Source organism: Pithys albifrons, chromosome 11 (assembly GCF_047495875.1).
Source record: "Pithys albifrons albifrons isolate INPA30051 chromosome 11, PitAlb_v1, whole genome shotgun sequence".
Taxonomy (NCBI): Eukaryota; Metazoa; Chordata; class Aves; order Passeriformes; family Thamnophilidae; genus Pithys; species Pithys albifrons.
Window position 1 is genome coordinate 19,552,194 of NC_092468.1, and position 27,672 is coordinate 19,579,865.

Below are 27,672 nucleotides of genomic sequence, written 5' to 3' on the forward strand. Positions count from 1 at the left end.
TAAGCTCATCAGCTCTTAATTGAGGTTTTCAAAGCGACTTATGGGATTTAGACAAAAAATACTCATTTCTTATTTCCTTTTATCATTGATACATGGCTAAACTCCTCGGCTGCTCTGAAAATCTCAGTGAACTGGATACATATTCATTGGATGTAAGAGAACTGTCACTTTTGCTATCTATCTAAAAGATAAAACCCTTAAGCTTAAGTGAAAAAAAAAATAATTGGATAGATTTTGCTTGTGCCATCACTGACGGCTTTACGAACTCAAGTTCTGCAAAACCCCATTTTTGAGCTGAATGGGAACAGTTCAAAAAGGCTTATTTAGTCAGCTGAAATGAGAGCTGTGATGATACAAATGTGCTGGTTTCAAGAATAAGAAATTTATTTTGCATTGCTCTGGTACTGGAGCATGCTTAAGATTGGATTGCTCTGGTCTATCAAAAACATCTTAAAGTTTTGTGTAGTTTATTAGTAAAACTTGAGAGCTCAGAGACAAGACATTATAAAATGTAGCAAATTCCAGTCACTGGATGTTATCTGTGCTACTGGATATAGATAGACTGGGTAGGACAGAAATTTGCAAGGAAATTGAAGCATCTGCTTCTTTTAGCAGGTTAGAATTTTAAGGTTTGAGCTGGGGGAGAGGAGAAAAAATCCAGATCCAAGATGATGCAGGTGTCTCCCGCAGGATTTAGCCAGGCCTGTTGTGCCAGTTTGCAAGGTCAGAATTTTGCATGTACGGGCCAGTGCCAGATTTTGCCTATATAAGTGTCTTCGGTAAGCATAGAAAAACGCCACTAAGCAATGGTACTGAGCCGGAATAAGAGTGTCCTGATATTTTCTGGGAATCACAACTCATCACGTTTGCTCTCCATACGCACAGCACAAGGTAGGGCCCGGCCCGAGTATTTTACTGAAATCCGGTTAATTTCGGCCGCGGGATCGGCGGGGAAGGGCCTGGAGCGGGCGCAGCCCCCGCTCTGGAGCAGCGACCACTCCCGGGATGCGCCCGCGCTCCCTGCGCGCTCGCTCTCCCTGCGCGCCCGCTCCGCTTCCACGCGGGGAGGCAAAACTCGCGGCTCCGTGTACCAGATCCAGGTTTGGCCGTGTCCTGCCTCCGGGACGCTCCGGTTTCTTTTTGCTGTTATGCTTTAGTAGGGTTTTTTCCCCTGTTTGTTTTGTTGGTGTTTTCTTAATGTCTGCAGTGGGAGCCGCCGGTGGCGCCGGGGCTTCGCCGCTCCCCGGGACCCCGGCGGGCTCCGCCCGGTGGCCGCGGAGCTCCGCTCGTTCCCTGGATGCTGCTCTGCGGAGGGAGGGAGGGAGCAAAGGAAGGAGGGAGGGGAGAAGGGAGGAGAGAAGGAAGGAGGGAGGAGGGAAGGGGGGAGGGAGGGAGGGAAGGAGGCCGGGGCTCCCGGCGGGAGGCGGGGGAGGGCGGCCGGGCCGGGGCCGCCAGGCCGGGGCGGCTGCAGCGGGACGAGGCGCGGAGCGGAGCGGAGAGGGCGACGGGCGAGGCCCGGCAGCAGCGGCAGCCCCGCACCGCCCCGCGGCGCTCCGGCCCCGCAGCCGCCCGGGTGCGCCCGGGTGCGCCCAGGTCCGCCCGCCCCTCCAGCACCCCGCGAGGAACAGCTCCCGAGCAGTTCGCAGCTCCGCATCCAAGCGGGAAACACGGGGAGAGAGGCGCGGAGGGCAGCGGAGCGCAGCAAGCGGCTCTGGGTTATTGAAATCAGTACAGGAGCTGCCAGGACAAACTGAGCTTTGGCCAAAAATAGCTCTTTCAGGGTTAGGCTTTTTTTTTTCCTTTTTTTTTTCCCCTTTTTTTTCTTTCTTGTAGTCGAGCGCCCAGAAGTGCCCCAACTCCGGCGCACACCCAACCTGTCGGCCTGAGGGGCAGCTGAAGCAGCCAGAGCAGAATGTACCAGGGACACATGCAGGTAAGCGGCTCCGAGCAGGATGGATGGAGAGGGGGAGCCTCGGAACGGGCTCGGCTGACTTGCGGCTCTGTGAAGTTTCAGTGGGCTGCGCGGAGGGGAGATGCCACCCTGGCACTGTGCAACAAGTGACCTGGTGCAGTGTGACCGTGGCACTCCAGCTCAGGGCCAGGGGGAGCAGCTTGCCTGGGGCTGGCGCTGCTCAAGGGGGAGGATGGCAAAGGGGTTCTGTCAACTTTGTAACCAGGTGAAGTTCTGTGTGAATTTTTTCATGTATGATGCCTGCTTGTTCAAACAGTTCAAGGGAGTATTCCAGGGCAAACATTGTTTTGGCATGCTTTAAGTGACACATGTCTCCTGCCATCCTCTTGATGCATCTCTTTCTGTATGTCAAGTGAAGGGCAAACAATAAGGGGAAAATGACAGAGCACTTGCTTTGCAAAATCTGCAAAGGTTTCACACCACACTAAACCCGTCGATTTGCACAGTGTGTTGTGTTTAAAGGTGATGGATTTGTATTCTTCCCTCCCAACATGGGATGAGGATTGATTTTGCTAAGCCCCAGGATGACTTTGTAGAATTAATTCAAACACATGGCTACGAGACTTCAACATTTTAGGCAGAAATCTTGTCTCATGAGCCTATTGATCTACTGACAGAATACGCCTCTCCCTGATAAAAACATACAACTGCCTTGGATGTGATGGCTTTAACCTTGACTCCCGCTCTCCTTCACATGGCTCTTCCTTGGAAAGCCAAGCCTGTTTGGAAGGAGGAAGTGCCAAAGTGGAGTAAAGGTTTACACTGATCTCCCAAATTCATTTCTTTGCTTTGGATCCAGTCTGGCTTTGTGTTCACTGCTAGGAACAATCAAATGCTTTTATCGCATACAGTGGCACCAACCTTGCATGTGGTGTTGTTTGTACTAAGGCTGTTTAGAGAATCTGCAGCTTTACCAAGTGCAAGCTGACCACTTTTGTTTGGTGTGATTGTGCACAGCATTTAAGTATCTGCTGAATGATCACTGGGGACATTAAACTTCAGTCTGTCAGACACAGGATTTTGTGCCATATCCGTGAGTTAAGCAAGGACTCTGATTCATTGCTGCTTTCCAGAACTGAAGTACACCAGTTACTCTTTCACCTTTGTGTTATCTGATCGCAACAGTGATAAATAATGTGTCATAATACTGCTTGTAATAGGAGACCAAACAGGTTTTAACAAGAAATGCAATCAATGTAGGGAGCATACATATTACCATTTATTTCTGAAAATAAGGTTAAAACACAAATCCAATCCTATAACTGATACTGAGTTGGGCCTTGCCAAATAGGTATTTACATCCTTAATAAAGCAGAAGTTTTTTGCTATGAGTTATAGATTACAACACTTTTTAAAAGGAAATCTAATGGAATCTTGAGGTGTCTGGCAGCACTTTAAATTTTCTGAGTCATTAAAATCTTTAAATCAAAATTGGAATAGGAAAATAAGGTCAAAACGTGCAAATGTGTTGTGACTAATGTAACTATATTCAAAATATTTTGATTTTTGTGCCCAAATATTATCAAATTCTAATCAAATTCTCTTAAAAGATTTGCTGAACTAAAAATACTATTCCTATTTGAATACTTGTGTCATTGTTAAAATTAACAACCCATTGAGTTCATCACAGAAACTTTTTGAATTATCTGTGTCCTAACAGGAAGCATTAATGTTCTTCAGATAACTCCTCAAAAGCCTAAAGCCTTAGGAGAGATTTTTATGTTTAGTGTACCTTTAATTAGAGCCTTCAAGTGAGTCAGATAAAGACAATAAAGAGCTAATTTCTTTGCATTGAAATGATGTACCGTAATGTTTATTAAACCATGTCGGAACATAAACTATCGAAGTTACCATACAAATACAGTATCAAACCACACACTAATAAATGGGTAGGCACATTCTGAGCGTTATAGGCCGTTTCCCACTACCTAAGATTTCTTGTAAGACTTCTACTCATTTAGGGAAAACTACTTGAAATTACCAGCCAATCCAGAAAGAGGTGAACAACAAAACCATCCAAATTTGGGTAGATCAAATCAGACACATAAGGCAGTAGCTGGACTCCTAAACAAAAATAACCTCATTTTTAAAGCACTGAATACTTACAGAACTTACAGTTCTTTGAGAGAAACTGGAATGTTTAGCTTGACCCTGCCTGGATACTTAAGCATCTAACTTTATACATCCAAATGCCAAATGATTTGCCATTATATAATGCCTGATCCTACACTCTTGAAAGGTATAGTGATCAAATGCAGGATCTGCCAATCATCATTTCCCTTTTTCTGGTGTTTTGTTCTCAGATGCAAAAGTAAAATCTGCAGAAATAATTTCATAATTCAATTACTTTAAAAGATATTTACAGAGCCCATGTTTTACTAATAACCTGCTTTAACTCAGCTAATTCTTGGAATACTTCTGAAAGGTGAGAACATTAACAACTGTAACAAAGTAATAAGCATAATTACAGAGATTGGGAATTTATCTGTCTTGGAGAGACATCAAGCATTATCAGATTTGGTGTGGAATTTCTGACTAAGCTCAATAAATTCTGCAAGTGTACATAAATCATACTTTGCATTTAAGCACTGCTGAAGGCCAGCGCCTAAAGTACTTTACTACAACAGGTTGTAATGTGTTTATCTCTTGTTAATTTTTAGTTTATAGTACAGATTCGATTTGTTGGGGGGTGTATGAATCCCAGAAAGTCACTTTGTTTATTCCAAAGACATATGTTTACATTTCCCTCTTACTGTTTAACAAATGAAGCCTCAGAACACAGAAATACTAGAGAGGTCCAAGGCTCAAATGCCAGACAGTTAAAAAATCTAAAAAGCAGGTCTGTCATGTCTTTACGTCTCCAGGTACCTTTCTGTAGGATTAGCTTTCATGTTACTTGTGCACCTCATGTTTCATGTTAAATACAAGAAAAAAGGTGAAGCTCCTCCACAGGGTCAGCACCACAACAGAGATAAGATGGAGTGCAGTGCCATGGGAGCTGTTTCAAAGCTATTTCACCATCATAATAAGCTTAAGCATCTGATTTAGCTGTGTTTACCAACCAGTTCTGTTCACACAGTAACTGTCTGGAGCAGAGCAGGGACTGACATCAGTCCCAAGGCACGAGCTCCCTCCTGAAGCCTGAGCCTCCAAGGTGAGGCTTTTGCATGAGAGAGAATTTCAGATGAGATGCATGGATTGTTTGTCTGCAAACATACAACTTCAGTTATGTAAGAAGTCCTGTTTAATTCAGTAAATGTAGGCTCTGACAGGATGAAACCTGATGGATACAGGAGCACACCCTGGGATTCACAGATAAGGCAAAAGAACCAGGTCTAAATGCTAAACTGTACAAGGTGAAAGAGAGAGTATTTCTCTCTTGGGACAAAGCGTGCAATCCACTGTGTGCTGTTTTCCATCTTCTTCAACAAAAGAGTAGCAGACCAGATGGAAGCAGAACATAAGCTGAGTTGAACCCACAATCACTGCTCTAAATGCCTGTCATTTTAACAATCAACATCAAGATGTTTTAAAGCTTTTACAGTATATTATATACCTGTACCGGTCCCTCCCATTGACTTTTATGAGAGTTCTATAAATGGGTGGAGGGTAACTTACAATCATAGAATGGGATTTTCAGCGGCATTTGGCTTCCTATGAAATTCAAAATAAATGCCTTCAAAACTGTTTGCCTTGATGCTGCATATAGTCAGCTTTCCCCAGCACAAGTGCTTGAACAGAAGTGCTTTGCCAAATGTTGGCATGGGATTTTATATATGGCAGTGTTATGTTTCAAGATGGCTTAATTTAGACAAAGCAGAAATCTTGACCACACATGGCCATCAGGGTTCCTCTGGCACTTTTTCACAAGAACAGGCTCGTTAGTCACGATGCTTTGGCCAAGTTCCAGATCAGATAGTTTGTCTCCTAAACTTTTAATTGCATAGGCAAGCAACTTCATACTCTTAATTCTTGTGTTGAGCTTTTTATTATCAAAGATATTTAACATTCTATCACTGGCATTTCATATTTACATTAAATAACCCATATTAATCACTCACATTTCAGGAATATTTCAGTTCAAACACTACCTATGATCGTAGTGGGTCTACAGAAAAATAACCATGTACACATGGAAATTCTTGCAGGATGAAACCTCAAGGGCTTCACATGTTTTAGTGGGCCTGAAAAATGTTGCTAAATATTTTATAAAAAGCATTTTTGCACTGATTTCTTAATACTTAAGACATAGCTAAGTTACTGGGAAAAGGGAAGCAGAACAGCCTCAAGACTAAGTGCAGATGCAAGTCCCATTTCGGCTTACTTGGTAACCTATTAAAAATACTGTAATATTGTTGGTTATACTGCTACCAAAATTAAATAAACCTCAAGCTATTAATCAGTTATGAATTAAAAAAAAATTATGCATTTTTACATTGATAAAACAGCTCACAAAAATACACACAAGATAAACTGAATCTTTGCTCAGCTGTTAAATTCAACATAAGCTTAATAACTTCAAGATACAAAATTCTAAAAATCTGGCATGTAGCTGGAATGCTAACTGATCCCTGGTAATGTCAATGAACCATAACTCCTAGCCTAGCAAAAGTTCCTTTATGATAAACTGATACTTTTTTATTATTACAACTCTTCTAAAAGTACTCACAACAGTAGGGCAGTGTTTATGGTGGTGTTTTTCATTTTGTCTTGATATTTCCCATTTAGTTCACTGCACCTTTACAAGTTTTGAACAGCAGATTATGAACTGCTTATAAATGAAAAAAAAAAGCTGAAAATAATAAGCTCACTTCATAGAAAGAAGTTCATTCAAAGGGAGTAAGTGATACACAGCATTTGGCGAAGGCGCATTCCGAAACTGCACAAGTTGTGAGCATTTGTGATGCTGGTGGAGAGAAGTGTTCCTTGAAGCTGTTAGGCACTTCTACAAGAGCTAGCAGGAAATTTTGCAAAGGCTTAGAAATTCTTGGCACATGGTATAATTTTACTGGATGTAAATTAAGAAGAACTCTTACTAAGGATCCACCCCTCTATTCTGGAATTAAATTAACTCAAAACATTGAAAAACAGCAGTCCCTAGCACTGACATATATTTATATAAATGTTAGTCTAAAGCCAGTTTATAGTTTTCACCAAAGATGCACTGTTTATTCAAGAATCATGATGGGTGTTCTTTTTAATGTACCACGGTTTTCACAATTGTCTATGCAAAAAAGGAGAACAAAAAGTTTGCATAAAGTTCACAAGCTAAATCAGGAGGAATTGTCCAAACAGAACAAGGTGCATGAAATAATGGGAAAAATAAGGTAAATACATAGAGAAATTTAGAGTTCCTTTTAGGAAATGTAGTCTCATAAACTCAGCTGTAGAATAATTTATAATTTGTAATAATCTTGTTTCTAAGCAAGACGATTATCCAGAAACTGTAAAAAAGAAAAAGTTAATATATATTTCAGAAATATCTGATCCTGCAAAACTGAAAGATGTACTTGTCTTCCAAATCAGGTGTCATGTCATGTAAACTGGGAGGTCACTTTCTGTAGTTACACAATTTCATAATTGTCCAGTAGCATTACTAGCAAAATGCCTACAGATCATAAAGACCATATTCAGCAAATTCTTCCACCAGGTTAGGATTGTTATGAACAGTCTAATATTTCATTGTTTTCCTCTCAGGCTTTTGAAATTCTGAGTCATTGGTACATGAGTTTTACTTCCAGCGGTTTATTTGCATATAAATAAAGTAAATTCTAAAATATCAAGTAACAGAAACCTTTTATACTGAATGGCAAAAACTCCACATCTCATTAGATTACCTATGCCCAGGAGTAGAAAACACAACCCAAAGTTTAACATTAGCCCATGAATGTGCTTTCCCCGGAATTTGGATGTCTCAGCATTACTGCAGTTCCTCCCAAACATTTTGTATTAAACTTCCATCAGGTTGGCATAGTAGATGTAAGCCTTGCCTATCACAATATGGACATGGATTTGCCACTGTTGCTTCTCTCAGTCCTGTTCGTTCATTTTTTCCTCCTTATTCACCTTTGAAGGCTTTCATGAAACATTTTGCCCCCTGCCACAGCTGGACTGTGGTTTCATTTCTGCTGCCAAAAGTAGGGCAGCCAAGCTCAACCAGGTCCAGACTGGTACCTACAACAGGGCCTGAGGTCCTTCACAGCAGCCCTTGGTCACAAGGCAAAGATGCCCCACAGTGAAGTTCACTGGCACAAGTAGAAAGAAGCCAGGTGAGGGTGAAGGGCTCTGTTACCAGCAGAGCTCCTGCTCACATGCTGTGTCTGGAGTAGGGAACACCACAAAAAGGGAAGCAGCCAGATTTTTTTGCCTACAGTCACTGCAATGTTTGCAAGGTAGACCTATGTCCATGAACTCACTTTTCTCACATGCTTATCTATTTTGGCAATCCCTAGAGAAAAAGAGCCACACTACAGTCTCTGACTTTCTCCATAAAATATGGAACACTCTACTACTTCATGTTCACATGTCTTAAAGCAGTCTATTGTCTTCTGGTAATTTTGACTGTTAATTTCCTGTCATTTCCTTAAAACACCCCTTGTCCTAACATGGATACTGAATTTAATACAATTTACCACCACCTTTGAGCTGCACTTTTAAATAAACATACAAAATAACAACTATGCATTTAGAGCAACAGCAAAAGCATATGTTATAAGGAAATTACTTTGTAATGAATTCAGACAGTCTTTCTTGATTACATGAAGACTTTGTGTTCTGTTATGAAATACATAAAAGAAATTCAAATACTCTTATCCCTGACATTTAGAAATGAGACCTTCAGAATTATTTTTCTATGCGTTTAATATCAATCGTTTGGATTTATAGCATTCCATAGTTTTCAAAAGCTGAAGAAACAAAGTTTAAATTTGGCTTACCAACATTAGAGCCAGCTGTAACTTACCTTTACATGACTGAATGTAAATGGAAATTACACTGATGTAAAAACCCCAATAATTTGCTTCCAAGCCTTTTGCACCTTAATTTCTATTTTCCCCTGTCACCAGTCAGGTTGAAAGCTACAGTGTCAAGCAGGGAATACACATGTTCTGGATAAGGGCTGGAGAGCTGTCACAAGATGCATTTTAAACATTCAAATTCAACATTTTCTAACTAGTAGATATATCAATAAAAAGGTTAAGGAACTCTTATTCAACATTCATTAAAAATCAATTGAAAGGTAATACTTGACCTTTTAGGCCTACCCTGAAATACAGGGATATGTTTCTCAATAAGTAGCACTGAATACTAGAGTTTAAGTTCACAGAGTTAACTAAAGTCAGTTTTGCCAATATTAGAGGAATAAGCAAAGACTAAAATAAATAAAAGCTTTTTTGAGTATTATGTAAAACTGAGAGTAAACATCACATTTTGATATGATAGGAATCTGTCAGAACCTTTAAAAATCCTAATAGGAAGTATTGTTAAAAAGGTCTGCATTTGGTATTTTATACAGAAAAATGGATGCGTATTATTTATGTTAAGAAGAAGGATGACCCTTGTCTTCGCTATGGCCTTGGACACTCTTGTCATAGGAGTAACAACAGAAATGTCACAGTAGCAATAAATGAAATAAAAAGGAGAGTTTGACATGTGTCTCATCAAAGTGACAGGTTATTTCTGCTGTCATTCATGGAAGTTTAACAAGGAATGTAATTTTCCAGGTGCAGGCTTCAGATGTAGAGGAGATCTTTCATTATTTGCTATTTGTTATCTGACACTGCTAAAGAATCAGGACAATTTTAAGAAAGCTTTGGAAAAGGAATACAAGGAAGAGCATTAGATAAAAGAAAAGAGGAAAATGATGATGTACAACACAGAAAAACAACGCAAGAGAATGGAAACTAGGAAAGGAAAAGTGGTGGGTTTGTTCTGAACAGTAAAAAACATTGTTAATATTACCACTGTATCCAATCCAGGTAGTGTACACAATGTGGCAAGGTGTGTACAACTGGAAGGGATTTACAGAATTGCCTGAACCTGTGCAATAAAACAAAGAAATCTGAATTATTAGAAAACAGCTTGATGATCAATGGAAATAGTGAAAGAACAGTTATCCCTGCAGCACTCACAATAAAAGTTTATGTGCTGTTTAGGAAAGACAGAAAGCCAAAAGTGTTGGTCATATTAGGAACCTGGATCCCAAGAATGTGAGGAAAATTTTGTAAGAAGCTTCAGAACTAATATTTTCAATGGTTAAGGCTGTGCCAGGAACACACAGGGAATGGAAATAGTGTTCCTCAAAGGCAGAAGGAAAAAGTACAAGTTGCCTAAAATAAAGCTTATTTGGATCTTTAAAATATGTTAAAACAACCATTGAAAGTTTTTCAGTTATGTGATGAAGAAGGGGGAGGAGAAGCAAAACATACTCCAAGTGGCATTTTATTGTGAATAACCTAATTTATGGTGCAAACCCAAAATGGTTACAAGAGTATGAATTCTGCAAATTTTACAAATGTGTGAAGCAAAAGCTCATGCAGAGGAGCTCCATAGAGTCTCCAGCCCAAACTGCTGATGCAACTGGTATATTAAATTTAAGACTTGGTAGAAAATATGTTATAGTCTCGTTACGAATCTGAACAGAACAAATATATCCAGATTTAAGACAATGTGAGAAAAACAGTACAACAACTAGCAGTCCAGATACCCAAACAGACATCCATAACCTTCAAGGCTTTAGGGAACAGACTTTAGGGAAAATTAGACAAACACAGACACACAAAAAAATTGAAAAAATGCTATTTGCATTTATCAAGAGAAGATAATGCCAGGGTAACTTGACAGCATCTTCTGTTATTGTGACTTGGGTTTTAGGCAAGGGAGGTGTAACTGCCTTGATCTATATGATCTTTGGTAAGCATTTGTTATGGTGCCACAAAAGAAGTTATTATTGAAGCTGAAGGAAGTAAAGAAGAGTAGTAAATCTGTAAAAAGGGCAAGAAACTCATACATGGGGAAATGAAAAATAGAGCATTAAAGGAAGGACTGTCAGACTGAGGAAAGGTTAATAGGGAAGGTCTTTGTTGATGTTTCACACATAAATGTACCAGAAACAGGAAGATGGTGACTGCACTGGTTGATTACTCAGTGCTGGGAAACATCGTTAATATTGGGAAACATCACCAGTACTGCTCAGTTTTGGGTCACTGTACAGAGAGAACTGTCTGTACTTCAACAATACAAATACCATTAAATTTAACAGCACAATATACTGTTCATCATCAATAACAAAAAATGTCTACCCTAAGCCATGGACTATCATTTAGACATTATTAAGAAGAAAGACTAGCAAACACAAGATGGCTCTAAGTTGTCAATATGATATATCCATAAAAAAAGATAGATGCAGTTCCAGTTTTAGAAAAGTTTTTTTCCAGAATAGTCAGGAAAATATCAATGCCAGGTGTTAATGCCAATAGCAAATTTTCAGTTGAGAATCTTGTACAGAAGAGAGGCATGAAAACAGGTCCAAAGAAGGATGATGAAGGAGAAGTGTTTCTTAAGAGAACAGACCAAAAGATTTTGGCTTATTTTGTTGAGCAAAATGACAGCTCAGCAGGACCATAATCACAGCATGTAAATGCATCAGGGAGATAAACACCAGATATGGAAAACCCTAAATTAGCTAAGGACAAAACTGGCACAGGAACAAATGGATATTAACTGGCTGTGAATAAATTTAGGTTGGAAATTAGAAGAAGGTTTCTGATCATTACAGCAATCAAGACTTCCAATAGCCTTCCAACTGGAATAGTGGAGGCAAAAAACCTAATTACTTTAAAGATGAAACATGATCAATTTCTGAGAGATTTGGTAGGACATGCTGCCTATGGGACCAGCAGATTGAACCTCAATAACCCAACAATGACACTCTCCTTGTCTTCACAGAATCACACAATGGGTCAAAGGGGAAGGGACCACAATGGGTCACCTGGTCCAACCTCCCTGCTCTGGCAGGGTCATCCCAGAGTATGTGGAACAGGATTGCATCCAGATGGTGCTGGGATATTTCCAGTGAGGAGACTCCACACTCTCTCTGGCCAACCAGTTCTAGTGCGTGGTCACTGTACAGTAAAGAATTTCTTCCTCATGTTCAGCTGGTACTTCCTGTCCATCAGTTTTTGCCCCTTGCTTCTTGTTCTATTGCCTGGCACCATCCTCAACACCCACCCTTCAAATAATTATACAAATTAAGGATGTCCCCTCTCAGTCACCTCTCTGAAGTCATCTTCAGAAAGCCTTTCAGAGGTCTTCTCAAATTTCTCTGACTTCAGCAGAAACAAACCCTGACTCTTGTTCAGAAAGACCAAAAAATTTCAAGAAGTCAAAAGTCTTCCTATTATGGCTGTGGAGGGCTTGACTGTCTTCACAGCTTCAGTAGCCTCCTGCTAAGGGAACCACACAGGCACTGACAAATTAGTCTCACTTTGCCTCATCCAAAACATCATTTTGAGTACTCGTAGAGCTGAGCTCTACAGTTTGAATACTCTCTCTGCCAGCTTCCTTATCAAGTCTCCCACTCAGCTGAACTCATAGTTTTGCTTCATATAAAACCTTAATAATCAGAGGAAATGCATTTCCCCCATGCAGCTAAACTCAAAGGTTCATGCTAGAAACATTGAAGCTTTTCACCATCTTGTATTCATGTTCCTGCAAGCAGGCACTGAGGGTTTGAAATCACCAGCTGTGTTAACACTGTAGAACAGTAGGCTTAAATTTATTTCAATAATAGTGAAATTGTGTGTGCATTAGAATCTAAACTAGAATCCATCAGAACTAGGAGGAGTATTTTCCCTGCCCTCAGAAGAGCCAGGACACAGCTCTTTCTCCAGAATACCACCAGCTCACTTTTCTCTCCTGAGCTCCAAAAATAAATGCAACAATTATTGTTTAGAGCCTGTGGTCTTAAATAAGAGAACTTGGTTCTCTGTTTTGCAGTCCCAGTCAGGAAAAAAACTACTGGACTCACTTTAGAGTGTTTTCTTTGAAGGGATCACTAAACCACATCTTAGAGTCAGTCCTACATTCCTTTTAGTAAGAGACTTCTAGGTTGATTCGGGCTCATGAAACTACTTCAGGATCTGATTGCTGGGGTTCCTGTCCCATCTCAGATCATGGCAGCTGTGATTTTCATCCTACAACATATCAGGCAGACAGATGTCCAGGAACACTCCATCACAGTTTGATACATCCTTAAAGCCTTGCAGCTCTTGGTTGCTGGCAGTTGCTGCACTGCAGTTTACTGAGCATCACTCTGCTACTCAGATTTCAGAATTACAGGAGTCACACAAGGGAAGAGTTTCCAAATAGGTGAGATCACTGGATATTGGCTAGACAAAGATATGGAAAAGCACATCACTAAATTTACTGTGCGGAGAAACAGGGTGATGGCTTGATGAATTGCATACTTTTTCCTGCCAGTACACAAAAAATTATTTCCAGAGTGTTTTATAGTTGTCTAAGAGTAACCAAATTTCACTGCCTTTTTCTCAAGTAGTCACTGACAAATATCAGAAATAAAATATCCAATCAAATTCCAAGTAATTGACTAAGACTCATTAATCATCACAGAAAAAAATCCATATACTCAGGTTGTTGCATATACATTCTGTGGATTTGCTAAGCACCAAGCAAAGCAATTTGAAGTGAATTTACAAATAAGAGAATTTGCTATTCCTTCTTGCACACAAACAAGTGTGCTCACATTCCATCCTGTGTGTCATTTGCAGAATTAGAGTAGATGTTACAGAAGTGACCAACCAGACAGAATAGACAGAGACTACAGAGACCACATATAGCAAACCAAAGTTGTCAAATGGCTAAAATATGTGTACAGTGTGCCCATGGACAACTGCAGTTGGCTGAAGAATTGCAAATAGAAAACACAGGAATAGTAAGGTTTTTACTGATTTTTCTACAGCTCTATTCACGAGGAAATAGATTTCTTGGCTTATACTAGTACACAATAAACAGTCAACATTATTTTTCAACTATGATGAGTTTGATGCCTGCAAGGTGCTTTCACTAGAGCACTACCAACAGGCTGTCTTTGATTTCTGGTCCTTCTTGCTAAATCAACAGCTCTAAAAGTTAAAATTCCACCTAGCATTTCAGGAGACAAGAAAGTCTCAACTTGTGCTTCGACTGCACATTTGTTTGGACAGCAGTCTGCAAGGAGTGCAAAAGAAGAATTTACATTCATCTACAAGTGAAAACTTAGCACTGTTCATTTTTTCACTGACATTTATATAACCCATTCTGGATTATGTTGTATTTTGAAAGCATTGAGATGATGACTGGACTGTCATTCCACTTCAGCTGACAATTAAATATCAAAGACCTGCTAATGCTTCACAGAATCCTCTAAGTTTACTAGTCAGAGACAATTATGTGCTCAAATTTTTTCATGAGGTTTTTTTATTCTTTATAGCTGACAGGACTTGAAAAGCAACCGAATTACTGCTTAAGGGTTCAACTACACTTGTCATTTGTTTCTCCTCAATTAAATCATTTTCATAAAGGAAAAATAAATGTATTACAGACATTACACTTAATTCTGCTCTGACTTTACAGGTTCTCACTAATTAATAGGAAAAGCATTTATTCAGTATATCTGGTTACCATTTGTTTCTTTCCTGCTTTGGTTTTGGGCTGTCAATCAGAATTTTTGTTTATGGCCACAAATTAATTTCTGAAATATGAGAAGCATAATTTCCAGAGGAAATCTGTTACAGATTTCTGTCCTACATCACCTTCTTATTAAAACTTAAATCCTGGCACTGGACCATGGCAACATGTACTCACGTACTGCAAGATTCATTTATGAAGATGCTATTCTATGTTCATCTACTCCCCATCCAATGGAATCTTGAAGGCCTGGTTCCAGTGAAAACAGTCATAAGGATACCATTAAGTTCAGTGCAATTAGGATTTTGTTAAGAATCTTTCACAGTAAGAATCACTATTCCATGCCTCCATGTAGTCTTGAAAGGGATATCTTCATTCTGTGAATACAGGGAACCAGCTGATATAGAAATAGACTAAATTTTGCTTTGGGCATTTGTAACTCTTTACTCTCCATTTGTTCTGTCCCACAACTTTCTGGATCCATGAGCAACCTCCAATGGTTATGGCAGAACAACAGAGGGATCTGAGGTTAAGTTCCCACTTTGCCATTGCCACAGATTTTCTATAGGAACTTGTACAAGGCACTTATTGTTTATGTGCCTCTGTTCACCATCAGTAATACAAGAATAAAAGCACTTCCATCTTCACAGGGTGCTATCCGGATGTGTTAAAACATATAGAAACACATGTTCATGCAGTCATGGAGATTTTCATTTTTAATTCCTCAGCCAACTTTTTATTCTTACAAAAATATAAAGTAATCTTAAAAATAGCTTTTAGATTTGAATCCAAGCTTTTTGCCAGATTTCACACAGAAGTTATGGTGCAACAGCATGCAACAGAATTCAGTGGCCTCCACATAACTGAATTGGTAGAGGAGTTGGAAGATACATACCAGTGATGTAATCCCAAATACAAGAGATTTCTATTCAAAACATGGAAAATGGACAAGTAAATTTAACTCTTCCTTCTGGGATATTGCTGATAAGACATGGACAGAACAATTATTCAGAGAAGAGAAGAGAATCAGATGATTACTACAATAACAGAGAACCATAAATTGTTAAGGAAAACTAAAACCAATAAAGGAACTCTTAAGTAAAGCCCAGTTGGGATTGACCTGCCCAGTAGCAGCTCACAGCACTGACACGGGGGAGCAGTATGGAAAAATTGAACCCCCAACCACAGACGGGGAGGAGGAGGAAAATCTCATTCTGAACCAGGCTCAGAACCTGAGCAGGGGGTCAGAGTTTCAGGAGAGGAGCTGGTTGAACATGTTTTAGCAGAAAGCACAGGAACAACCTGTGTTTTTATCCACTGGTTCTGTGAGATTACAACACATTTTTTTACATCACGGTGTCCCAGTCTAATGATGTCTGGCTAATCAACTGTAATGCAAGTCATTGAATGCATTAATGCATAACTGCTGTATACTAAAAATTTATAATAAATTAAATGGATTAAATGGAATAGTGAAACCACTCTTGATTTCCTCAAGTCAGTTTGCTGCACTGGATCCCAGTAGGAAATGATACAGTCTTTAGGAACAAGCCAAGATTGCTTGCCTTGGTTGAAACTTTTCTTATTAATGTTGTTTACAGTGAAAGATTATTCTGATGTCTTCATTTTTTGTATATAATGCAGAAAAAGAACAATGTAGTACACCTAGCATTTTTCCTGAAGCAAAGTTATTTGTTTCCAGAGTGGCTTTCTAAGTCTAATAACACATAATATGATAATTAGAAGAGGACAAGGAGCAGAGTGGTAATCAGCAACTGGATGCAAAAATACCAACTACTGTACTGATACATTTTCAAAGTCGCTTTTCAGGGTAAAACTTTTCAGTTGTGAAAAGCTATGAAGCAAAAGAGTTCACTCAAAGCAGTAGAACCAGTTTGAAAACTTTGATAAAAAGCCCATACAGAAGGGTACTGGTAGAAACAATAGAGCACACTACTTGGAGCATGGAAGGGATCTTAACACAGTAATTAGCACACACAACAGCTGGAAACTTTGAAGGTCATCATGGGATAACTTTTCGAAGCCTGATACGTGATGAAAGATTTAAAGGCCTCAGAAAGAGGCATTTTCAAGATAATTAAGATATTTTAGTCTTCTAACTACGTTCAGGTGAAACATTTCTGTGAACAAAGGAATTTAAGATTAATGCCTTTATATTACCTGGAGCACATCCTTTTCCATATGATTCTTGGTTTATTACAGTGTCAAAAAGCAGCTGTGAGAGGGGCCCAGCCAGTTGAGCAGCAATGAGACACATGGCCCCAGCTGTTGAAGCACTTCTCCAGGAGAAGGAATATGCCACAGGCATCATAGATATCACTGTTATCACCAGCTGCTTTAGCAACTAGTATAAATCTCAGCTGCCCCATGGGCAGAGCAGGATGTACACATTCACTTCTACCCTCTTTGCAGGCTGTGTTAGGAATGACAGTGTCAACAAAACCTGCCCCTAAAGGCCATAGCTTTTGCCTTAAGTAGTTCTCAATTTTGAACGCAATTCTTTGTTTCATTGGACTATGTGAGCTGTAGGCTACTGCTTGTAGAACCCCAGAGCAGCTCTCCAGGGAGATCACCAATCTCTCAAAAGAGTTAATAAGGAAAGACATGATACTTGCATCTGAGTTCCCTAAGGATTCTTGTTTAGGAAGAGAAGGGAGTCCTGAGTTATTTTCTTCATTATGCTGGGCTGCCTTTAGAGCTATTACTACTAATGATACCAAAAATTATCTGTAGTGGAACTTAGAGATGGAAAATAGACTAAAATCAAATAAATCTTGAGTTGAGTGGAATAGATCACTGCAAGCTGCTGAGCTACACCCCACCCTGACATCTGTAGAGGGATGATACAGATGTAATTAGAAGAGAATCTGATGGAAGATACTAGAAATATATATGTTATTAATATATAATTACCTATGAGAAAGAACAGCTAAATAACATTGTGTCATGGAATAGTATAGAGCAGTTATTTAGGAATAAAAGAATTTTTTTTTCACAAAGGGCTGAAATACAGAACATGCTGAAAACATCCAGAAACCATTAAACACAATCATTTTAAGAGAAAGCTACCCAGGGTTTTTTTAGGGGAAAAAAAAGAATGACCAGACAGCAGTGCTGCTGGCTAGGTATTTGTTAATTTTTCATGTGAATTTATTGCATATGTAAGTGATTGAATTAGTAGCACTGACAGGAACCCAGGCACAGTAAAAGCTTCCTGATACTGACACAGCAGTGCTGGAGCCGTGCACTCCTGACCATTAGCGATCCTGAGCTCTGCTCCCGGGCGGAGGCTGCGGAGCACACGAGAACGGGAGCGGGACCGAGCGAGGCAAAGGCGAGCATGAGACCACCACTCTGCCTTAGATTAATGACCTTGCTTGGACTCTGATGCCAGGCTCCAGGGAAGAAAGTCCAGTGTGAGATAATATCATGCTACCAAAATACTGCAAGGTAAGTTTGGGGGATGAAATGTTGAGAGGATTTTGTGTTCTGTGGTAAAGAGACTAAATGCAAAAGGGAGTCAGAAACAGGCAGCTTGCAGCAGAGACTGTAAGGTGCAGGAATCAGAGTGATTTCCCACCTTTGAGAAAAGAGGGTCATTTCCAGACACTTAGAGGCTGAGCAGTGAAATCTGGATCTTCTGTCAGTGAGCAGTAGATTGCTTCAGGACAGCGAGGCTTTGGGAGCAAACTAGCAGAATGTAAACTTGCATCTCTAATAATTTAAGCATACAAGTGTACTGCCAAATACTACCATCTAAGAGGAACACAGATATTATGGCCGCTATGAAGTCCTTAGGGAGGCTCATAACCTTTTGGGAACCCTTTCCTCCTTCCCTGCAACGTATTAACCTTTTGACCACATCAGTGCTTGGATCTATGTAAAGAAATTGTCCCCACAGATGGTTATGGGTGGGGAGCAGTAGGAACAAAACCGTGCAAAACATCAGGGATGCAGGATGTTGTGTGAATTCTGTATCAAAACCTCATAGCCAAGAATAGATACAGACCTAAAAAAAAAAAAAGAAAGGTATTTCAGATGTATTATGAATGTGCAGAGCAGCGCCACGGGGAAACATTTCATTGCTGTCTTATAAGCTACATTCCTGTACCGTCAGATTGCGACAAATTATAAGAATGTAATATGAGCTTTTTGTAAGAGTAACACTGCTGGATTTAATGGTGCTGCTAATGGAGTAAGATTTTTCTTGGAGTAAGGGTGCCATAAACCAGCCCTCACTCACCACTTCCTGTTTACTTGTGGTTTATTCTCCAGAGCAATCACATATTTCTCTCACTGGAAACTTCTGCTTGTTACAAAAATAAATAAAAATCATTGCTTAGTATTTTCCTTTTCATACCATTCATCCTTATTGAGCGATTTCTTTTCAAGTCAATCATTTGACATATAGAAGAGTGAATGAATTGACTGTTCTTTGATTAGAGTGGTACTCTGCTCTACTCTGCTGAATGGTAGACCTTCACTTGACATGTTCTTTTTCAGTAAGTCTAGACAGACACTAAAATTTCATTTAAGTATCATTTGTAATTCATTTAAACAACTTTAGTCACTTAGTAAAGTTGCTTCAATATTTTCTGTTTTATTAAAAGTTACTTCATTGCTGCAAGCAAGGTATTTTATTTTATGATTTTCCACATGGTTGATCCCAAAGGAAAAAACACAAAAGAGTTCCAAATTAAATTCTAATCCAATTTAACAACAGCTGTAAGGGAAATGGGGAAATACTAGTTACTCTAGAACCTCAGCCTCCTGGTAACATGAAAAATTAAGCTGATTATACAGAAATTTCAACAATTTTAAGTTTTTACCTATATGCAAATGTTTCATGAATAGCTAGAGACAAAACCAGGCAGAAGCTCTCATTGAACTACAACATTGTACCAATGACAAAATGATAAATAAACATACACTGAGATGCACAACTAATAGCAAAACTAGCAAATGTTTTTGACATTTGAACTAAACTTGCAGTTACAAAAAAAATGTGTTCTAATAAGATTTTGAGGGTAGAAGGATCCATTTATTGTTGTGTCATATGAACTGTAACATCATGCAGTCTGATGGACTTCACACACTTGACACAATTGATCTTCAAGATCACAGTTTGAATGAGAACAGCATATACTCCAGTAGTGATTCTTCAGATTGTTCAAAGCTTTTCATTATAAGGAAAGGCTTGAAATGATATTTATAAGTGTGGATAGTGCAGCTAATTCAGGACCTGTGTAAATAAGCACAAGAAAGAATCAGTTAAAAATGTCTTTTTTTTTTTCCCAGTGCCAAATTTCAGCTCACTTACAGTGGACAAAAGTGGCAGTTGGAGGAGTTGGAGGAAAAACCCTCAAGGCAGCAGCAGCCTCTTGCTATAAATGGCACAAAGTTATCTTACAGTATAAAAGTTTCCATTGCCTTTGGAGGAACCAGGATTTCAACTCTACTCTAATGGGAGAGAATTATGATCAACTTTTAGAAAAGAGTTGGGTCACAAAACAGGAATGGCGTTTTGTAGAGCAAATTTAAGATCTATTCACATGTATATGTCAGGAGTGTGTAGCTTTATATTATAATAAGCAAAATGCAGTCTACCTACTCTGAGGCAGTTTAAACATCTATTCTAGCATTTCCTCAAAAAGTTCCTGGAAATGAGAATTTTCAGAGTCCAATTTACACAACAGGGAATGACAGTCTCTAAGCCTGAAAACAATTCTCACTAACAGTAACCTGGACAAGGCTACAGATAAGAAACTCCTCTCTTTCTTATACATGGAAAGCTAATAGGATTATTCAACCAGTTGCAAAACATGGAAGAACCATTTTTACCCATACTAAGAATGAAAGCAAAAGACAAAGAAGTTTGTACTTGTCAGTGAAAGAAATAGGTTAGCATGTGTCCTGGTTTGGGAAGAAGAATAATCAATATTTAAAGACACTGAGCAGACTACAGTTGAAGACAACAATCCTCTCTGCAAGAGTGTTAGAAGCCAAGAAAAGACCAGAGGAAATCTGAAAGGAGAAAATGCATTGTGCTGGTAAATCAGGGTTGCAAGCACAGGTCAGAATAGCAAGTGCACTGACTCCACTACAAACCTCTTGTTTCCCTATTAAGTGGAAAGGAGAAATGTTGCATAGAATACCATCCATCCCCAGTGCTTATCATTTATGATAACCAAGCCCAGCACTGAACAACACTGTTTCATGTTTTCCAGTTGTTTTCACTGGATACATTTCTGTCCTGTTAAGTTCATGAAGACACCAATTTCTTGTATAATTCTCTTCTCATTTATTAACAGAAATCGTAGTAATTTCTGTGCAACTAATAACAAAATTAAGTGCACTGATTTGGAAATGTTTTGTGTACAAGTAAAAGAGAAATGGAGTGACCTTCCCTGAAAAATATGTTACTAAATCCTTGAATATTTAACCAGACTAGTCAGACAGAAAATATTACATTATAGAAACTTACATATTTTGGACAGTATGATATTTATTTCCTTTCACAGAAATTATTCAATATCATTAATTTAAATGAAAATACACCTACCATATATTTTTTAATGCTGGATTAGGACTCCAGGGATGTTTTTTTTATTCCCTCATGGCTATATAAAGGCAAAAAAAATCCCTATGTAGGGAATCCACTTCTTTATGAAGCAAAGCTATTTGTTTTATTTAGAACAGTCTCAGCAGACCTCAGGTAGTGCAATGAATCTCTGCCTGGATGTTGTCAGCCCTACTTAGCTAAAACAGTGCCTTACCTTGAATTTCTAACATTTTGACCAATTTTTTTTTCTCACAAGTACTTCATTTGCATTTATTCAGCAGCAAAAGTTGATAATAATTCACCAACAAGATTATGTGCCTGCACCTTTGCCTTGCAGCTATATTTACTCAAACCAAAGGCGCTCAAATGAGCCTTAATCAAGACACATCATTCTGCTCGCTGTGTGTGAGCAAATGCACTTGGATCCCCTCAGCTGGGAGCACCAGCAGCAGAGCCACAGACTGGAAGGGAAGTTCACTGGCAGGGAAAACTGGATTCACTGGGATGGAGCATCCATGTCACATTTATCGGAGTTAAAATTCACTGGGTCCTCTAAGTACTTGCCAAGACATGTTGTTTCTTCTATGCCTGTTGATCCATTGTTTGGAAGCTGACAGAGCTGCTCCTTAATGCCTGAGCTTTTCCTTTGGCAGCTCTTCCTAATATGTCCCACTGAGCACGGGCTGGATGTCACCCTGTCGTGCCCTGTCACCAGTTCCAGCTGGGAACTGCAGCTCTGGTTCCATGTGCAAAACAGTGACAGTTATTAGCTGGAAATTCCCAGGGAAAGATACCTCTTTTTTAAAAAAGCTTATTTTATTACAATTAGAGGTGAAATTACAGTGAGAAATACTGGAAATTGAATTACTAAAAGATAAAATAATTAAAATCTTTAACAATACTGAGTGCCAGAGATCCTGCTTAAGGGAAGCCTGTCTCCTAAATGCCATCTGTTAGTATTATTTAAATAGCATTTTGACAGTCCAACATACCAAGTTATCTGAAGGGTTTTCACAGAAACTGAACAGGATACATCAATAACCCAGACAGGATGTGAGACACTTGTGATCCTCCATATGTCAGACTTGTGGGATTCTGCCTCACTGCCCCATGTAACTCAGTCAGAGCTCACTGACATGGCTGTGTGCAGGCTAACAAGCCACAGCCATTATTTTAAAAGAAAAATTAACTTTATTGAGTAATGGTACATGCTTTCTTAAATACTTTTACTCCCCTTCTGTTGCACTTCATCACCTCCCACTAAAACTAGTGTCTAAAGTACTTTCTGTATGGAGTGACTATGAGGTGAAGTTAATTCGGTGCCTGAGACTTACCAATACATCAAACAGTGACAGCACAGTGGAAAGAAACAACAAATTTCCAATGGCTCCAACAAAATAGCTGGAACACCATGCCATGAGACACAATCTTTTATCTTTTCCCTTGAAACTGTGGATCCTGTAAATTTTATGCTCTAAGCACTAAAGAAAAAATAGAATGGGCAGATGCCAGAAGTAAGACAAAACAATTTTAAAGGACATAAACATTGAGCAGTAAACTGTTTTTGTCAGTCTGAGATTGTGGGAACTTTCTGGTGGTTGGCATCAATCTGCACATCTGAGCTTATGGCAGTGAGTGGGCAAGGCCACAACTGCTGCAGTTCACACTGCAGTGGCTGTGCTTGTTCTGTAATGCCTTCAAATAAATCCCTAAATATTTTATCAATACAGCAACCTGAAGTTCAAGTATCTTGAATGACTTCTCACTTTATCTAAAATATGAAATGTATTTTTAAAAAAGAAGTTCTCCTGTGAAACGAGCATTTATGGCCAAATTACTGCAGAAGATAATGTGAGCCTTGTGGGAAACAAAGCTATTTGTGTAAGATTATGAGGAACCTTTTTCCAAGCAGTATACATTGGAACATCACTCTGTAGCCAAATTTACTTAGAAAAGGTGGCTTTTAACAATATGACTACAAATCTCCAATGGCAGATTTAAGAATGAACTATAGAAATCAATCAAAATCTGTTTTAACATGAAGTCAGGATCATTTGTATATACAAGAAATAAAGAATTGAAATTTTCTAAATAGGCAACTTGTATAACTAATACTTCAGGCAGAGAAACACAGATTAAACAGAATCCTTTGGAAGGTCACAGAAAGAGACTGCCAAAAAAAATTCCATTGTGACTCCCTACCAGACTTATAAAGAAAAAAATATTTTATCATATTATCAAAATTTGTAGGATTGTAACCTCTACATAATAAGAGTACTCTTGTCCTCAGAAAATCAATAGCTGTCTCTTCACTAGAGGTAATCACTGAGGCTAAAATTCTAAGTGCCTTTTGGCGAAGCAACCTTTTATTTATATGTGTACTTTTATATACATAATGAGATAAATAAAATTAAAGGAGCTAGATGATATTAATGCAAAACTGCCACCAAACACCAGAATATCATCTCCAAAAGAATTGTAAAAATTCTTGCTCTGCATGTATGGATTCTAACAGTTTCTATTTAACCCCTCTCTCTTGAACACAAACTTTTGTGTCATGATGGAAATTATTCCATACGGACCACAGGGTTAGTAAATAAACAGTAAATATTTCATACCCATATTTTTTGCTGTGTTTTCAGCCAAAGATCTTTTATTATGATCCCAAGATATTTGAAAAGTGCCAACACTCTGGAGGATATTACTGGGCACACGGTTCACTGTGCCTGTAAATACAGTCCTATGTTTTCTGAGGTTCTCTGTGCCTCAGTTTCTCTATATAAAAATACTTCAGGGACAATATCAAGCTTCCTCACAGAGATCTATCATGTGGTTAGACACTGATGCCTATCAAGTTCTTCAAATTCTTGGATAAAAATAAGGGTGCAACAGGGAAATGATACTGCAAGAAATACTGGCAAATTAGAGGTTCTAAGGTAGAAAAAGTAGGTATTAGGAATTAGATACCAAGGTAGAAAACAAACCACCTTCCCAAAAGGCATGCCTGGGACCATCCTTCTCTTATATGCAAAACACAAATGGGGTTTTTTCCTTTCATAGTTTTTGTAATTAAAGCGAGGCCCACATAGCTGCCAATGAAGTTTCTATCAGCCTTTCCCATTTTCCAACTTTTGTGTCATTTAAAATACTTTTCTGTCCTATGATGAAGCCTTTCACCTGAGAATTAACTTTCTCAAGTCCAATTCCTGCCTTCTAAATCTGCACACAAAATGCAGAAATTACTTCACTCATTCACTGTTCTAACCACATTTTTTTCTTCTTGGAGTCTTTCAATCATGACAAGTTTAACCACTCCACTTAATGCATATATATGAAAATGAAATCAAGGAAAAGCCCTGCATTGCCTGGTCAGTGTAGAATTATGCTCAGCAAACCATTCAGACCTGCCATCACATTTGGCCATCACTGTCTTACTGTGAATATTTAATCCCTTTAGCACACCATTTAGATCTTATGGCATTTTAATGTGCAGTGAAGCTTCAGACTGCTTTATACCAGGTTTTTGTTTGATATAATCCGAAATAATACCTTGAAATGGTGGGAATTGTTGATTATTATAATACAGCAAGTTATATATTTTTGAAGGCAAAGGACAGGAAATACTAAATCCTGCACTATTAAAAATTATTCTGTACATCCATAGCCCTAGTCCAAGATGAATATACATACATACACTAAGAAAAATCTACTGTTTCAGCACATCCACAGGGTTGTGTGGAAAAACAGTTCAACCTGTTAAAAAGCAGCTCACATCAGCACTTTCTGCAGTATGACCTATCTACTTCATCTTGGGGAGCTTCAGCCTGTTTCTCTGGCTGGCAGCCATGAGCAAAGAGGTACTGAGGGAGAAAAACAAAATGAAAGTTGGGGTGAGACATTAGCTTGAGAAAGCTGTAGAGGGAATCTCTTTATCTAACTCCATTTCTCCCAGGCTTGCAGGCACCCATCAGTGAACTGCAAAAACCTGCCCATTTTTTACACATGCAAGAAAAGTGCCTAAGATTTAGTGTCTCCTAAAAAACCACATGGCGAGCCTCAAGCTACATTGTAACCAACAGGAAAATTATTGCAACATTTTACCATAGCTGATAGATTTATAGGCAGATGGCCTGCATTCACTACTGTGGTCTCCTACAAGTTTTTTTGGAACTCAAGCCCCTGAATAAGGAGAAGAAAGCCCTGCCCAGTTCTGTTGGTCTGAGTATGTTATAAATATGAGTTTTCAGTGCCTTTAATTTTTCTATTGTTACCAGCATCCCCATAATGACTTCGAAAAGAATGACAAATACACACTAAATATACGCCCCATCTCACTCATAGTAAGGCACAGAAGGGCAAGTGCAATAGTGGTCAGAGAGCTCTGCCTTAAAATGCTCACAGGACTGAAGAGTGAGTGACAGAGGAACCCAACTCTGGTTAGAGGCTGGTTTGAAATCACCCAGCCACACTGAAGCTGCTGTGGAGACAAGAATTGTACCTGCTGTCCTTACACATGTAGTGGCTTTATCAGTACAATATCTTAAACAATTCTCATTTAATTCCAGAATGTCATTGGAAATTGGGTCAGTAGTTTTATCTCCATCTTGTAAAAGGTAAAAAGTAAACACAGAAGTCTCTTTTCAATCCTGCATGGCAGGCTGAGAGGGAAAACACCTCAGAACTTTTATACCTAAATATCAGTATGTAAATTAGCTCCCTAGATGCCTTTGAAATCAGCAGGCTCCCTGTGAGAGCAAATGCAGCCTGTCCCCAATCCTGGAGCAGTGAAGTGCCTAATGCTGGGTTATAGGAGCAGCCATCCACTGGCTCCCAAATCCCACTCAGTAATGCTGCCTTTTTTCTTCATTCAGTTCCTTTATTCTTCCAAGAATCGGCATCTGAAGGAAACATGGCATTTGCAATTCCAGTAAGCCTGTGCCATGTGTGTATGAGGCTCATCTACAGAGAGCTCCTGCAGTCCCCAAAGAGGCAACAGTTTGTCTGACAAATCCGTGCTTTTGGAATACAAACCAAATTGTGGTCAGCAATTTTAATCAAAAGGAAAAGTTACAATTTCCTATTGTAAATCTTACCATTGCTGCCTTTGCATTCTGATACTCCAATAGGCTGCAATTGTACCATAAATCTTCACAAAACACATTGTTTACTTTAAAAGTGGTTCACAAACACGAAGTCATGGAGAGTAACCCTGAGATGTGAGCAGAAGAAGTAGCATAACACACAGCTTTTCCCCACCAAGCAGTAATATTAAAGTACCCTCAAAGGGCTTGCAAGCTTAATTTTTCAAAATATAGCCTATTTTTAAAATAATAACTCGTACATTGTTAATAACCTCCAGGCAGCAATCCCAAGCACAATGTCTGAGAAATTAAGCTAAATGCTGTTACCCTACAGGTTATATTTGTGCTAGTAAAAGGTCAGGGAAAGTTTCTGGACACTGGACTGTAATAATCTGTACTGTTAGGCTGCCGTAATGGTCCCTGACATGCTTTCAGGCCATGTTAGTTTGCGGTCTTCCAACCAATTCCCAGACACAATTCAGAAGGTGGCAGAGGACAGTAACCACTTCTAGAGGCAGTGCAGTAGCACAAACCAAAGACTGAGACTCCCATTCCTCTCTCAAGTTCAAAAAACTGTGTTCAGAACATCTTTCAGAAAGCCAAACTATCTTGACAAGAGACAGACAAGCTACTGCACTCCTCAGTGCATTCGCTGTTAACAGAGTGCAGCCGTTCACTTCAAATGCCTGAGGCTGGTGTGTTTTCAGCACTGTTACCTGTTTTGTCTAATTAGTTATTCCTAATTATATAACCCAGGACTAACTGTGTGGTGATAATGACTTAGGAAGAAGCTTTTCATAACTAGAAGAGAGAAAAGTATTTTGATTTAAAGTCACTAAACTGAAAATGCATTAATGGAAATTGTATGCTTATTATGCAAAAATATGCAGAATTATCTGAAAACGAGCAGTCTGCAGAGGGCAGGTAGACTGAGCTGATGTCTCTGGGTGATATATATGTTTTGCTGTCTTAGCCATTCTCAGCAGTTTCTTTTGTCAAAAAAATAAGGCATGCTTTCTGAAAAAATCAGAGGCAGTCTAGTGCTTGTTGCAGATTTGTCACTAAGAATTTATTTGACATACCTTTTCTTCAGAGTAGGGTACAGTGAGGGTTTATTCCCTACATAATTCTCTTCTGGAAAACACTGATATTACATAAACATTGGAGATTTAAAGGCAATACACATTTTTAAAAAGTGTATCTGTAATAGATTATGTATATAAAGAGTGATTGTATGTCTCAAAATATCTGCTTGTTATATCAACTGAAACCAATTATTCTTACTAGTGAGAATTAGCTTCTGCTTTCTGTGCCCAAATCCTGTTACCAACAAACACTTTGCGATTACCTCC

The 27,672-nt window shown here is 39.0% G+C and overlaps 1 protein-coding gene across 3 annotated transcripts in view; it reads left to right on the top strand.

Moving 5' to 3' along the window:
• The first annotated feature begins 1,425 nt into the window (after positions 1-1,425).
• The window catches only part of PEX5L (peroxisomal biogenesis factor 5 like), a 104,805-nt gene continuing 78,558 nt past the window's right edge, over positions 1,426-27,672 (top strand). For all 3 annotated transcript variants that reach the window (XM_071566961.1, XM_071566962.1, XM_071566963.1), the window contains exon 1: positions 1,426-1,933. In XM_071566961.1, the coding sequence (XP_071423062.1) occupies positions 1,913-1,933 (21 nt within the window). In that variant the 5' untranslated portion in view covers positions 1,426-1,912. The remainder of the gene's footprint in view (positions 1,934-27,672) is intronic.